The sequence below is a fragment of the Meriones unguiculatus genome, chromosome 1, assembly GCF_030254825.1.
Source record: "Meriones unguiculatus strain TT.TT164.6M chromosome 1, Bangor_MerUng_6.1, whole genome shotgun sequence".
NCBI lineage: Eukaryota > Metazoa > Chordata > Mammalia > Rodentia > Muridae > Meriones > Meriones unguiculatus.
The window spans coordinates 100,306,068-100,318,467 of record NC_083349.1 but is presented as its reverse complement, the minus strand read 5'-3'; the positions used below and the strand labels follow the sequence as shown (position 1 = coordinate 100,318,467).

The window sequence follows — 12,400 nt, the reverse complement described above, 5'->3', positions numbered from 1 at the left end:
AGATCTTGAAGTCCTGAGCACAAGTATTCTCCTACTTCAGCCACACAAGCAAATGAGACTACAGGTACACACTATGATACAATGCTACTTTTAAAATTTATATTTAATATTTTAACACTGCCTTCTCACAACAGTTCTGAGGAGCTGTGGGCTTCGTGGGTGTTAGAGAAATGCTCTTCCATGAGGCTAGATCTCCCAGCTCTTCACTTTATATTTTAAGGACAGTGTATCACCCAGGCTAGCTTTAAACTCACTCTATAACCAAACAGGTCTGAAACTAGAGGCCTAGTGCCTCAGCCTCTCAAGTAGCTAAGATTACAGACCTGTGCAACAAGGCCTGACAAGCACTGGTTTTAATATACAATAATTGTATTTTTATTTATTTTGATATAATGCAGTTTATTATGATATAATGCAGTTTAAGCCCAAACTAAAAGTAACAAAAATGCAAATAGTGAACAGAGCCTTTATTTTAACAATATTAAATGCTATGTGGCATTTAATATTAATTGTCTAATACAAACACTTAAATAGTATCCACCAAAGTTCTTAGGCTTAGTTGTATTAGAGAGAAATTAGTGCTTTGATATATTTCCTATATATTTCATTTCAAATTAGTTTCATTTTAAATTAGTGCTTTATATATTTCATTTCTGCCAAGTAAATTATTATTTTCAGCCAGGCACAATGGTCTGTAATCCCAGCACTCAGGGAGGCAGAGGCAGGCAGATCTCTGTGAATCTGAGGCCAGCCTGGTCCACAAAGTGAGACCAGGACAGCCAAGGCTACACAGAGAAACCCTGTCTTGAAAAAAACAAAACAAAATTGTTCTTCTCCCTACTTGGATACCTGAACTATGGCTGTGTTACAATGTACATAGAGTAATTGGGAATGATGATTTAAATATAGACACTGAGGGTAAACCAGCTGGGTCTGAATCCAAACGCTGCCAATTGCCAGTTCTAATGGTAGGCAAAAGTTCTCTTTACCTGAGACTCTTGATCTATAGAATTGCTGTTTTACCTTATAAGCTGGGCTAGAGCCACAAAACATAATAATATACGTAAAGAGCTTGGAATGAGAGCCAGAACATGACTTAAAACAACAAATAGGAATGCCTCTATATGAAGAAAAGTAAAATAGTGGTCTTCTTTTACAAAGCAAGTTTGAAGGGGAGTCCTGGTCAGAATTCTAATACCATGAAGAATGCAAGTTGGCATACTGAAAATTTTTATCAGTTATTATACATTTTATTTACCTTCATAAGTTTTTGGAGGTAATAAAGCCAAGATATCATAAAGTCTTAGGCGGACCATTGCAGCACTAGCTTTCAGATGGGCTCCATGGGCTTTAATTACAGACGGAATGCTACAGTATCAAAAGCAAAGTTGGGATCCGTTAGTGCTATTTGTCATGGTACTTATAAACAATTAACAAGGTAATTTAGGAATGCATTGATAAATTCCCAAAGTACACTGACAAGTTTGTTCTGTGATCAATAATAATTAAACCACACCATTGATACAACTTTTAAATTCACTTTACAAAATAAAGTTTAGGCTGGGTAGAGTGCACAAACCTGTAATTCCAGCACTCAGGGAGGCAGAGGCAGGTGATCTCTGTGAGTTTGAGGCCAGCCTGGTCTATAAAGTGAGTCCAGGACAGCCAAGGTACACAGAGAAACCCTGTCTCAATGGGACGGACACTGGAAGAAGGAGAAAACAGGAAACAGGACAGGAGCCTACCACAGAGGGCCTCTGAAATACTCCACCCAGCAGTGTATCAAAGCAGATGCTGAGACTCATAACCAAACTTTGGGCAGAGTGCAGAGAATCATATGAAAGAAGGGGGAGATAGAAAGATCAGAGGGGATGGGAACTCCACAAGGAGAGCAACAGAATCAAAAAATCTGGGCACAGGGGTCTTTTCTGAGACTGACACTTCAACCAAGGACCATGCATGGAGATAACTACCCCCTGCTCAGATATAGCCCATGGCAGCTCAGTGTCCAAGTGGGTTCCCTAGTAAGGGGAACAGTGACTGTCTCTGACATGTACTCAGTGGCTGGCTCTTTGATCACCTCCTCCTGATGGGGGGGAGCACCCTTGCCAGGCCACAGAGAAAAACAATGCAACCAGTCCTGATGAGACCTGAAAGGCTAGTGTCAAATGGAAGGGGAGGAGGACCTCCCCTATCAGTGGACTTGGAGAGGGCCATGGGAGGATATAAGGGAGGGAGAGTAGGATTGGAAGGGAATGAGGGAGGGGGTACAGCTTGGATACAAAGTGAATAAACTGTAATTAATATAAAAAAATTAAAATTAAAAAAAGAAACCCAAAAACCAAAAAATGAACAAACAAAAAACCCATTACCACCACCACCAACAAAAAACAAAATAGAAGTTGAGAAGCTTTTTATATGAATCGAGAAATGCAAAAATGTTAATTACATTTTTATTTATTAGTATGTAAAATAAGTTGTGAAGAGCACAGTTTAAATCATGTAGTGCACACATACATGCTGGGTGGGCATGGGGGTCCATCTGAAATGCCAGCACTTTGGAGGCAAACATAGAGCGTCTTCAGAGCAAGCAGGTTGGCAAGACTAACAGCATTAGCATGTTCTGTGTTCAAGTGAGAGTCCCTGACTCAATATAAACGGTGAAGAGTGATTGTGGAAGACATCCTACATCAACCTCTGATCTCCACACATACATACATGTGAACATGCATACATACATGCACTCACCACAAACACATGCAAGTAAGACGGTAGTTTCCTCCAAACTGTTTACTTACTGTGACATCATGGTCATGGCACATTCGATAGGAGTCATTAATTTCCTAATTGCATCCTCAGTTAAGAGCTCAGGACAATGTGCAACAAAACTCCTCATGGCTAGAGAAAATAATTTTAAGACTTAGAGAAATCTTTGTGAATCTGAATAAACTTTAAACATTAGATAGTGGTAAAGACAACTACAGTTCTTAATTACTATAAAATAGAAGGTGTGAAGGCATGTTAAACTAAAAGAAAGGCCAGGAGCAATTAGAGAAAAAAAATCATCAGAAAAAAATGGATAATAGAAATGGAGGGAGGAAGCTGTTAGGGAGACTTTGAATAGGAATTCAAATAACTACAATAAAAAAATGCAGGTTTAAGGCAGGACGGGTTGAAGAGATAGCGCACAGAGAAAGAATTTCTTTCCTCATCCTTTAGCATGCCTTAGATGTGCAGGAGCACACTGGCACCCCGCCGGGGCAGCACCTGGCCCTGAACTGTGTCTCCAACTGTGGCGGGAAGAAGCTGAAATAGAACATTGACCTGATGAAATTCTAGTTTCCAAATGAAATAAAACTTCAGCTTTTCCTGTAACTTGCTGCCCCTCAAGCAAAACCCACTGTATCCACCTTTTTTGAATGCTGACATCTGAACAAACAGTAACATTCACACACTGAAAATGACGCCCAGAGAAGTGATTCAGAACGCAAAGAAAGGTTAGCTGTAGTCATAGCTGAGTTTCTGCTTCCTAATGTTGCATCTCTGATGCGGTGATTCAATACTGTTTTTGATGGATGTGGACTACATCTACTGAGAATACAGGAGCACGGGACCAGCTCTCGTAATCGCACTTCCTGAGTTTTGGCCTAATTCTTGCGACATAATAATAGCAAATAGGGTTATTTATACAGTTCTGTAATCTAAGAGTCCACACATTAAACAACAGATATTAAAATAAAAATTGAAATAGTGATTTTTCTGTCATACATATTTTAGGACAAAAATATAACTAAGTAGTAATATAAAAATATTCTGAAAGCACAGTGTTTTCAATTCTTACCACATAAAGCTCCAGCACGACCTTCCAGAGTTACCTGCCAGGTAAAAGAATCCCCTCGGGCCTTCTCAGCCTCCAGCTCCTTTAAAGAACGGGGGAACACGTTTCGCCACAGTAGCAACATCTTAGGTAGATGGTAACGAACAACAGATGGTCCTACACAAGAAAATGAAGAATACAAAACTTCAATTATAACATATGCAAAAAGAAAAGTCAGAGAAAGTGAGTTCCATTGGACATGATAATGCATGCCTGTAATCTCAGCACATGGGATGTGGAGGCTGGAGGAACCAGAGTCCACAGCAAGCATCAGCTATGTTGGGGTTGGTCTGGTGCAGCGTGTATTCAGACACTGATTTCTGTGCCCCAAGATCTGGTTGTAGTCAGCAAGTGGGCATTGTCATGTTCATTGATTAATGTTGTCTAAACTTGAGTCCCCAGTTATTATCTCTGATTGGTTAATAAAGTTGCTAAGGGCCTATAGCTATGCAATAGAGAATAGGTGGCCTTTCCATCATCTCAGGTAGGAACTCCAAGGCAGAGAAGAAAGAAGAAGAGATAGAGAAAGAACATGGCCATGAAGATTGACCTGATAGAGCAGAAGCATTCCAGACAGGACCAATATGGCAAGTAATTCAGGGCATGTAGCTGGGAAGTACAGCATAAACATGTTAAAATAGTCCATTATCTGCCCAGTTATAGAGTCTAGGGCTTATTAATAAATCTGTAGGTCTCTGTGTCATTTATTTGGGAGTTAGAAAGGGTGATGAGAAAAGGCCTCCCAAACTATAACATACTATTTAACAGCTTCATAAAAGTCTGAGACCAGCAAGGGCTATCATGGTGTCTTGTCCCAAAATATTAAACACACCAAAAAGAAAGAAAGAAAGAAAGAAAAGCAGAGGAGGAAGAGGGTTCTAAAAAGCTTTCACAACACCTCTGTCACTTCACTCTATTTTTATGTTTAAAATTTGTTTTACTTTCAGAATTTTTTTATCCCACATGTAAAAATAAATAAGTACTAAGACACAATAGAAGTTACTTAAAAGTTCTGGTATTTTTAGTAACCACATATACAAGAGGTTATTAAAAATTTCCTTGAATACATTCAGAATAGTATATTCTATACTATCTGTAATAATATTTAGTGGGAACTTTCCCATATGAGCATATACACCTCCTCTCACGCATAGAAGTACGTGCTCCTCCATTGGGGGACAGTGTGTGGTTACAGAAACACAGTATTTACATTCCTAAGAAATTCATTTAAGTGTACCACTAACACACTTAACATAAACATCTGGAAAAGAGTTACCACTTTTTCTTTGGAAAACAGGTCCATATAGTGCCCGAAACACAGACTTTAAAACCGTGAATAACCTCACACTCTCTGAGAGCAGGTGAACTAACAAGTGGCTGCAGGTATCACTGCAACACATACTTCTGTCCTGCGCATGAGGCTAAGCTTTGCGTCCCAGATTCGGAGCAGTGCTCAGGAAAGGGGAGCACATAAATACTGCCCCCAAGAGCACCGAGCCTACAGCAGAGACAGGACTTCTCCACTATGAAAGCGTGACTCCGCTCAGGCAGTCCAATTCTCTCACTCTTTCCATAACTGTAAGCTCATTAACTACTGTTTTGGGAAAGGTGAAACTTTAAAGTTTAAACTAAAGAAGTAATTACTAAGAAGAGATACTTACTCCCAAGTGAATACATCTTTACTATTTTTAATCTAACTCAAAGACTAGAATGTGAGGTTACATACTTTTAAATTAAATCTACTGTATAGTCCACTGACAGCTACAGAGTCAGCCAAAGTGCTTATACCTAAAGTCATGAGTGCTCCAAGAAGAAGCCAGCCGGCTTGCGTGCGCTGTAAGGACAGCCTGCTGTTCTGGGCAGCAGTTCGTAACAGATCTTCAGCGATGCTGACTACCATCTGCAAGAGAAGTTTCAAAATGGGCTTTAACTTAAAGAAGCTGGTGAATAAGCAATAATGAAACTGATAGCTAGTATATGTTATTAAACAATGAGATTATTCCTTCCTGCTCTTGTTAATACAGTTCAAAGAAGCCTGATAGAAAGCTACTCTGTTTTGACCACTGATGACTCCTAGGAGATCCAAAGTGTGGTGGTTAGAGAACTGCAGGAGATGTGCTGTGGGGGCCCCATCCTAACTCCACCGCAGGCTGGCTTTGTAACATGAGCAACGTAACCTCTTTGCCTTAGTTCCCTCCTTGGAAAAACAGAAGTGTCAACCTCACTTTTGCCAGGATTAAGCATGTTAAAACAGGACTAAAAATGGTGCTAGCCTGGGTAACCACTTAATTCATTTATATTATATCCTGGTTCCCTTATCCTATATTGAATAATTTGTTGAACTCCTATGATGTATCTGCTTTTAAGCTTCTTTTACAAAGCCAAGAGCCAAGCTAGAGAAGATTCACGGAAAATAAAGGAGAACAGAGCATACAATTAAATAGTGACATAGTACTAAGTAGTGATGGTAGGTGATGAAAAAGCTAACATAGAACAAGTAGGGTTTTTTGTTTTTAAGATTTTATTTATTTTGTATACAGGGTTCTGCTGGATATAAGTCTGCAGGCCAGAAGAGGGCACCAGATCTCATTATAAATGGCTGTGAGCCACCATATGGTTGCTGGGAATTGAACTCAGGACCTTTGGAAGAACAGCCAGTGCCCTTAACCTCTGAGCCCAGAGGTTCTCCAGCCCAGAACAAGTAGTTTTGATGAGAATTCTGAAAGGAGATTAAGCCTGGGCCTGTAAACAAACAGGTTGAATTTTGATCAAGTGAATAAGAAATTTCACTATAAGAAAAACCTGAAGGCTGAAAGGGCATGAGAAAAACCAAGAGGATTAATCTAAGCAGAAGAGGAGAAATTTAGAATGAAGAGGCAAACCACAAATTAGGAGTTCTAATTTTCTGCCAGTCAGAGAGAAGATTCTATTTTATTCTGAGTATCACCTAGCCCTTAGGACCATTAAACAAATGTGGAATGGTGTGAGGCACATGGGAGATAGAACCCAACAAGGAAACAATCAAATTGCAAAGACGATAAAAGTCTCGGATCCTCCAGCAGCCTGGATGAGAGCCTAATGTGCCAGAGAAAGGTGAATTTGAAACTGAAGCACATACCTGCCCAAGTTAAGGTGCAGACAATATTTATACACATACTTAAGATTCCTAAAGAAAGGGATAGTATTCCTAGAGAATATATGTATATGATAGTAGAGTACACTATATACATATATATTATACTACATAGTAAATATACCACATAGTATATACACTGGAAAGAAAAGGAGAAGAAAGGGTATTGAAGAACAATTTAATTTCTAACTATTGTCAAATACTAAATATGACAATAAAATATTCCTGCCACTTTTAAACACAGCAACATGATTTTTTTTTTTTTTTTGTACCTTTAAAACCTAAAAAAACACCAGGCACAGTGGCACCTACCTATAGCCCAGTAACTCAAAAGGCAGAGACAGGGGGATTGCTTGAACACCGGAGCTCAACCCCAGAGTGGGCAACATAGCAACACTCAGACACACAGACACAGACACAGACACAGATACAGACACATAAATAAAGGTTCTGTGCTTTAAACTATCATTATAGCTACTTTTCTTCTAAAAGAAATCAGACCATGATACTATACCCAAATAAAACCTATTATTCCTAGGAGGACTAAATACACTATTTTAGTTAGGGACTGTTAACTGTCGTCTACATTTCCAATTGTCATCTGATTGCCTGGCTCAGCATTAAAGACAGCAGAGTTCCCAAAGGACCAAAGCCCACCTGCCAGCATGCTGACTTCTGTCATACCTTTCCTTTCGCATGAGGAATGCCCAAAGGACACTGATGCACTCCACCCAGCAGAGCAGCCATTGCAAAGCTGTATCCACTAACAGCTTCCGGTGAAGTCTTAAGGCTGTTGAGTCGTTCTGCACACCTATCCAGAAATGGTGTCAACTGGAACGGCAAGGCCACAGCCACACACCGCAGACACCATGCAGCAGCAAGCCGAGCAGCCATGCTTGGGTGAAGAAGCACGGAAGTCACAATCTCCAGTAGTCCTAGAAAGAAAATCTCAAAACATTACCCCTTACTGAAGAAAATACATTTCAGTATAATATAATAACTAAAATAGCAATCCCCATAATTTCACAGTTGCCCAGCTTTGCCAAAAAAGCACACATGTGGTTCATAAATAGTGGAATGATTTAACAAAACACATTGTGCAAGGAAAATACTATAATTCCATGTAGTATAATGTAAAAGTTGAAATTGGGAGTGGTGGCTCATGCTATAATGTCAGCACTTGGAAGGCAGAGGCAGGCAGACCTTTGACTCTGAAGTGATCATTCACACGGTGAGTTTTATGCCAATTAGAGCGACAAAAATCCTCCTTCAAAAAGTAAATAAATAAAGCTGCTATTAAATTATATGAAAGCCTTTCAACAAATTTTGGTCAGCTAGAAACAATTCTCGCAGCTGATTTGTCTCTTGAAACTTTAAGTATTTAATTCAATATTCCCAACACCGTGAATATTAAGTAAAACCAATGATCTGCTGGTTGTGATATAAGTAACTAAGAGTTAATATAGGCAACAACTCTAATTCTGAAAAGAACCCAGCAAGAAGTGGATGCCGCACCTATGGATGCTTCCTGGATAAGAGGAGAGGCAGTGGCATTTAGGCTCTGTACCAGGCTTCCGAGCTCCTGGAGGGCACAGACCATGACGTGCTGGCTGGCTGCAATGTCTGCTGCTCCGGACTTGTTCTCGCTGCTTGTATCATTCACTACTGCTTCTGAAAACACAACATCAGGCATTTGATGTGCGGGAAACCAATGGTGATAGCTGCTTGGTCTACATGATCTGTATCCTTCTTCATACCATGCGATTCCTACCTGTTAAAAACTGCATAGTTACTGCTTAGTGACAAACTCATGGACGTAGGTACTTACTGAGTTGCATTTCAACTTTTAGGGGCAGAGGTGTGTGTGACACAACTCACATGTGGAAGTCACAGAACAACTTGCTGGAATCAGCTCTCTCCTACCACAGTTGTTCTAGGGACTCAACTCATGTGGTTAAGCTTAGTGGCAAGCACCTTTAACTGCTAAGCTATCTTGCCAGCCCTGAACTGACTTTAAAACACTGTTGAATAGATTTATGAGAATGCTAAAATACATCCTGTATATATTTGGTGTTTCCAAGAATATAACTCAGGAGGAGCAGGAATACAATGTTTCACAAAAGCACACTTAGACACAGGGATGTACCTCAGTGATAAAGAACTTGCCTGGTATGCTTGAGGTCCTGGGCTCAATCCCTAACACCACAGAAAACAAACACAAACATATAAGCCAGCAACAAAAGCAGACTAGGAGGTAAAAGACGTGGGTTTTAATAGCAGCTTCATGTCAGCTCTGTGACGGTGTGCTCCTCGACTTTGTTGTGCCAGGTCCCTCGTCTGTAACAGGCTTCCTTACCTGTCTCCAAGGTCAGCACTGTGTACACAGAACTTAACTCATGCTGCTACAGAACATCTTCAATGAGTGTAAGGAACCAGTATCGTTAATTATTATTCTTATGATGCTTCAAGTCTCCAATAGACCGCAGGCATGACTATCAATTACTGACCAGAACATGGATTCACTAGGAAAGGGAGCTTAAAATTTACTGGACTGCTCCTCCTTTTCCTACTTGCTTTCATTCTCCTCCCAAAACCTTTAACAACCACTAAAATCAAAATACATTTCATGTGAGAAAACTGAATTTGCCATGACAAACTACTAACTGAGAATATATTCCGGCCCATAAATCCATGATATAATCATGGTACTTAATTTTGCAATTAAGATTTTTTAAGGTCAAATAGCTATTCTACAGCCATAAAATTAATAATCGTTCAATGACAGCAAAATGTCCTCATTTTTCATTCACTATGAGCCATTAATATAGATATACAATCCGGAACGATAGATTATAATTAATCCCTCTTTTTGTGGGCGTTTCTGGGCTGGAAGGCACATGACCTCCATCTTTCGGCGCCTGCTCCTGGAACAGAGCTGACTGCAGGCTCCTTGCCAGTTCATGCCTGCCACTTCACACAGTGCTGCTGACCACGAGACTGAAGGAACATGCGAGTCTTCTCCAGGCTGTCCATACAGGCTAGGTTACTACTTGGGTATATCTATGAACAATTCCTCAGAAACTCAAACATCCTTTCATTAATAATCTTGTTATCCCTGTATATTAAAAAGTTTATTATATAAGCTATTAAAATGACAAAAATAACAGTCAAACTATGCATATATTTTTGTAAATATTATAAGGCAATTAAATGATTACATATCCTAATTATATCTAGTTATATCCGTATTTTTAAAGACATCCTTTGGGCAATGCAATTTGCCTCATTAATAATTAGTATATATTTCCAATGGTGATAAAATTAATTGTCTTCTACAATTTATATTTTGCCTTACTCTAGTCTACTAAATACATTATAAACTCCACAAATTCAGGAAGTTTGTGCCACTCATTTAATCTTGTTACTGCTCTACATGGCTCATATATTTAATAACTATTTGGTAAACCCAAAATGTATGCAAGGGTTTTCTTTTCAGAGCTTCAGTTGAGTAGAAGTAAGTTTTAATGTCCTGTAGCACAGGAACATAACTGTAGATACAGTCGTGTCTGTACAAAGCAAAATAGCTGGGGAAGAGGATGCTGAATGTTTCCAGCAGAGATGGCTCATGTTTGGTGTGACGAACAAGCAGAGTGCCCTGATCTGAGCATGACATGTTGTGTGAGAAGCACTAAAATGTCACACTGAATCCCCAAATAAATATAATTTTATGGGTAAAATTATAAATTACTGACCTTTCACAGTATGTCCTACAAGGACTAATAGTTATCCAAAACTATTATTTTCTAAATCTTCAAATTAAGCCTATTTGGGGAAGCAAAAGAAAAACAGCAATATATATATATATATATATATATATATATATATATATATATACATGTATATGTATATATATGCATGTATATATACACATATACATATATGTGTGCATATTTATATTTTTTTTATATATATCTATACACACACACATATAAAACAAGAGGCTTCAAGCACAAAAATGTCAACAGATTCTCCTACAAAGATTAAAAACAATACACCTGTGCAATCTGGGAGACTTAAAAGTAACACAAGCACTAGAAATGAACTTGAAGCCCAAACCTTACCAATATGCCACTCATTTTTACAACTTTGTTTCATGGGCAGTGGTGGCACATGCCTTTGATCCCAGCATTTGGGAGTCAGAGGCAGGCTAGCCTGGTCTACACAGTAAGTTCCAGGACAGCCAGGGCTACATATAGTAACCATATCTTTGAAAATTAAAAAAAAAATAAAAAATAAAAAATAAAAATCCTAGCACTTACAAGACTGAGAGGAAACTACAAGTTTGAAGCTAGCCTAGGACACATAGTTAGACCCTATCCCTAAACAGAAGGGAAAAGAAGCAGGGAAGGAGGGAAGGAGCAGGGAACTAAATTAAGTGACTGGAATCATCAACACACACTACGACATCAGCCTCACTTACCCACTGCTTTCATCTGTTTTCCGATGGCCTGGCAGATTTCCTTGGCAGCTGCTATCTGGGCTTTCTCACCCAACAAACTGCCCACAGTGGCTCTCAGGATGAAGGAGACGCACCGCCTGGAGTACACAGCGTCCACATGTGTTTGTGTAGCTCGAGGATGGGAAACCAGATCAAGTACGTGGGACAAGAATGTGGCAAAGCTCCGCTCTAGCCACTGCCCACCCAATGTTGTCACAAAAACAACATATGCCTATAAAAACATGGTAAGATACAGCCTTAGATACCTCTGGGTAAAGGAAGAACAGCCCAGAACACGACAGCAGAAGCAATGATGGCAGCATACAAAAGGAGTTATTCTTGACATTAAAACATAGCAAAGTTAAATTTTACATACTTTTAGGACTTCTACCATAGGAATTGCTGGTAGAATTTTTGAATGAAACAATTCTTTTTTTTTTTTTTTTTTTTTGCTCATTTGTGAGGCAGGGTCTCATGTAACCCTAGCTGACTGGAACTCATTATGTAGACCAGGCTTGAACTCACAAAGATACACCTGCCTCTACTAAGATTAAAGGCGTATGCGCCAAGCCTGGCTTGAATAAAACAATTCTAGAAAAAAGCCAGGCATAGTGTATTGCATGCCTGTAATCTCAGCATTTGGGGGGATGGCCTCAAGTCCAGGGCAGCTGTGCAACACAATGAGGTTCAGGCCAGTCTGGGCCACAGAGTGAGAGGCTGTGTCTAAGAGTTAGAGCCAAAACAACGCAAAGAGTTTCACGCTAGACAGAGCTGTGAAGGACATGAGAATGTGCTGAAGGTAGAAAGGAAAGCTAAGTTCATTCAGGATCAGCAAGGTACAGGCTCGGGACAAAAATGAACAAACACGAAGAGCCCCCTGAGGTAAGAGCAT

At 39.5% G+C, this 12,400-nt stretch overlaps 1 protein-coding gene across 1 annotated transcript in view; it reads right to left on the bottom strand.

Moving 5' to 3' along the window:
* Heatr5b (HEAT repeat containing 5B) overlaps window positions 1-12,400 on the bottom strand; it is an 80,914-nt gene that overhangs the window by 56,496 nt on the left and 12,018 nt on the right. Inside the window, exons 8-14 of the mRNA XM_060364227.1 lie at window positions 11,491-11,740; window positions 8,526-8,681; window positions 7,695-7,945; window positions 5,666-5,777; window positions 3,842-3,994; window positions 2,799-2,898; window positions 1,259-1,368 (exon numbers count right to left, since the gene is read on the bottom strand). Coding sequence (XP_060220210.1) covers window positions 1,259-1,368; window positions 2,799-2,898; window positions 3,842-3,994; window positions 5,666-5,777; window positions 7,695-7,945; window positions 8,526-8,681; window positions 11,491-11,740 — 1,132 coding nt within the window. The remainder of the gene's footprint in view (window positions 1-1,258; window positions 1,369-2,798; window positions 2,899-3,841; window positions 3,995-5,665; window positions 5,778-7,694; window positions 7,946-8,525; window positions 8,682-11,490; window positions 11,741-12,400) is intronic.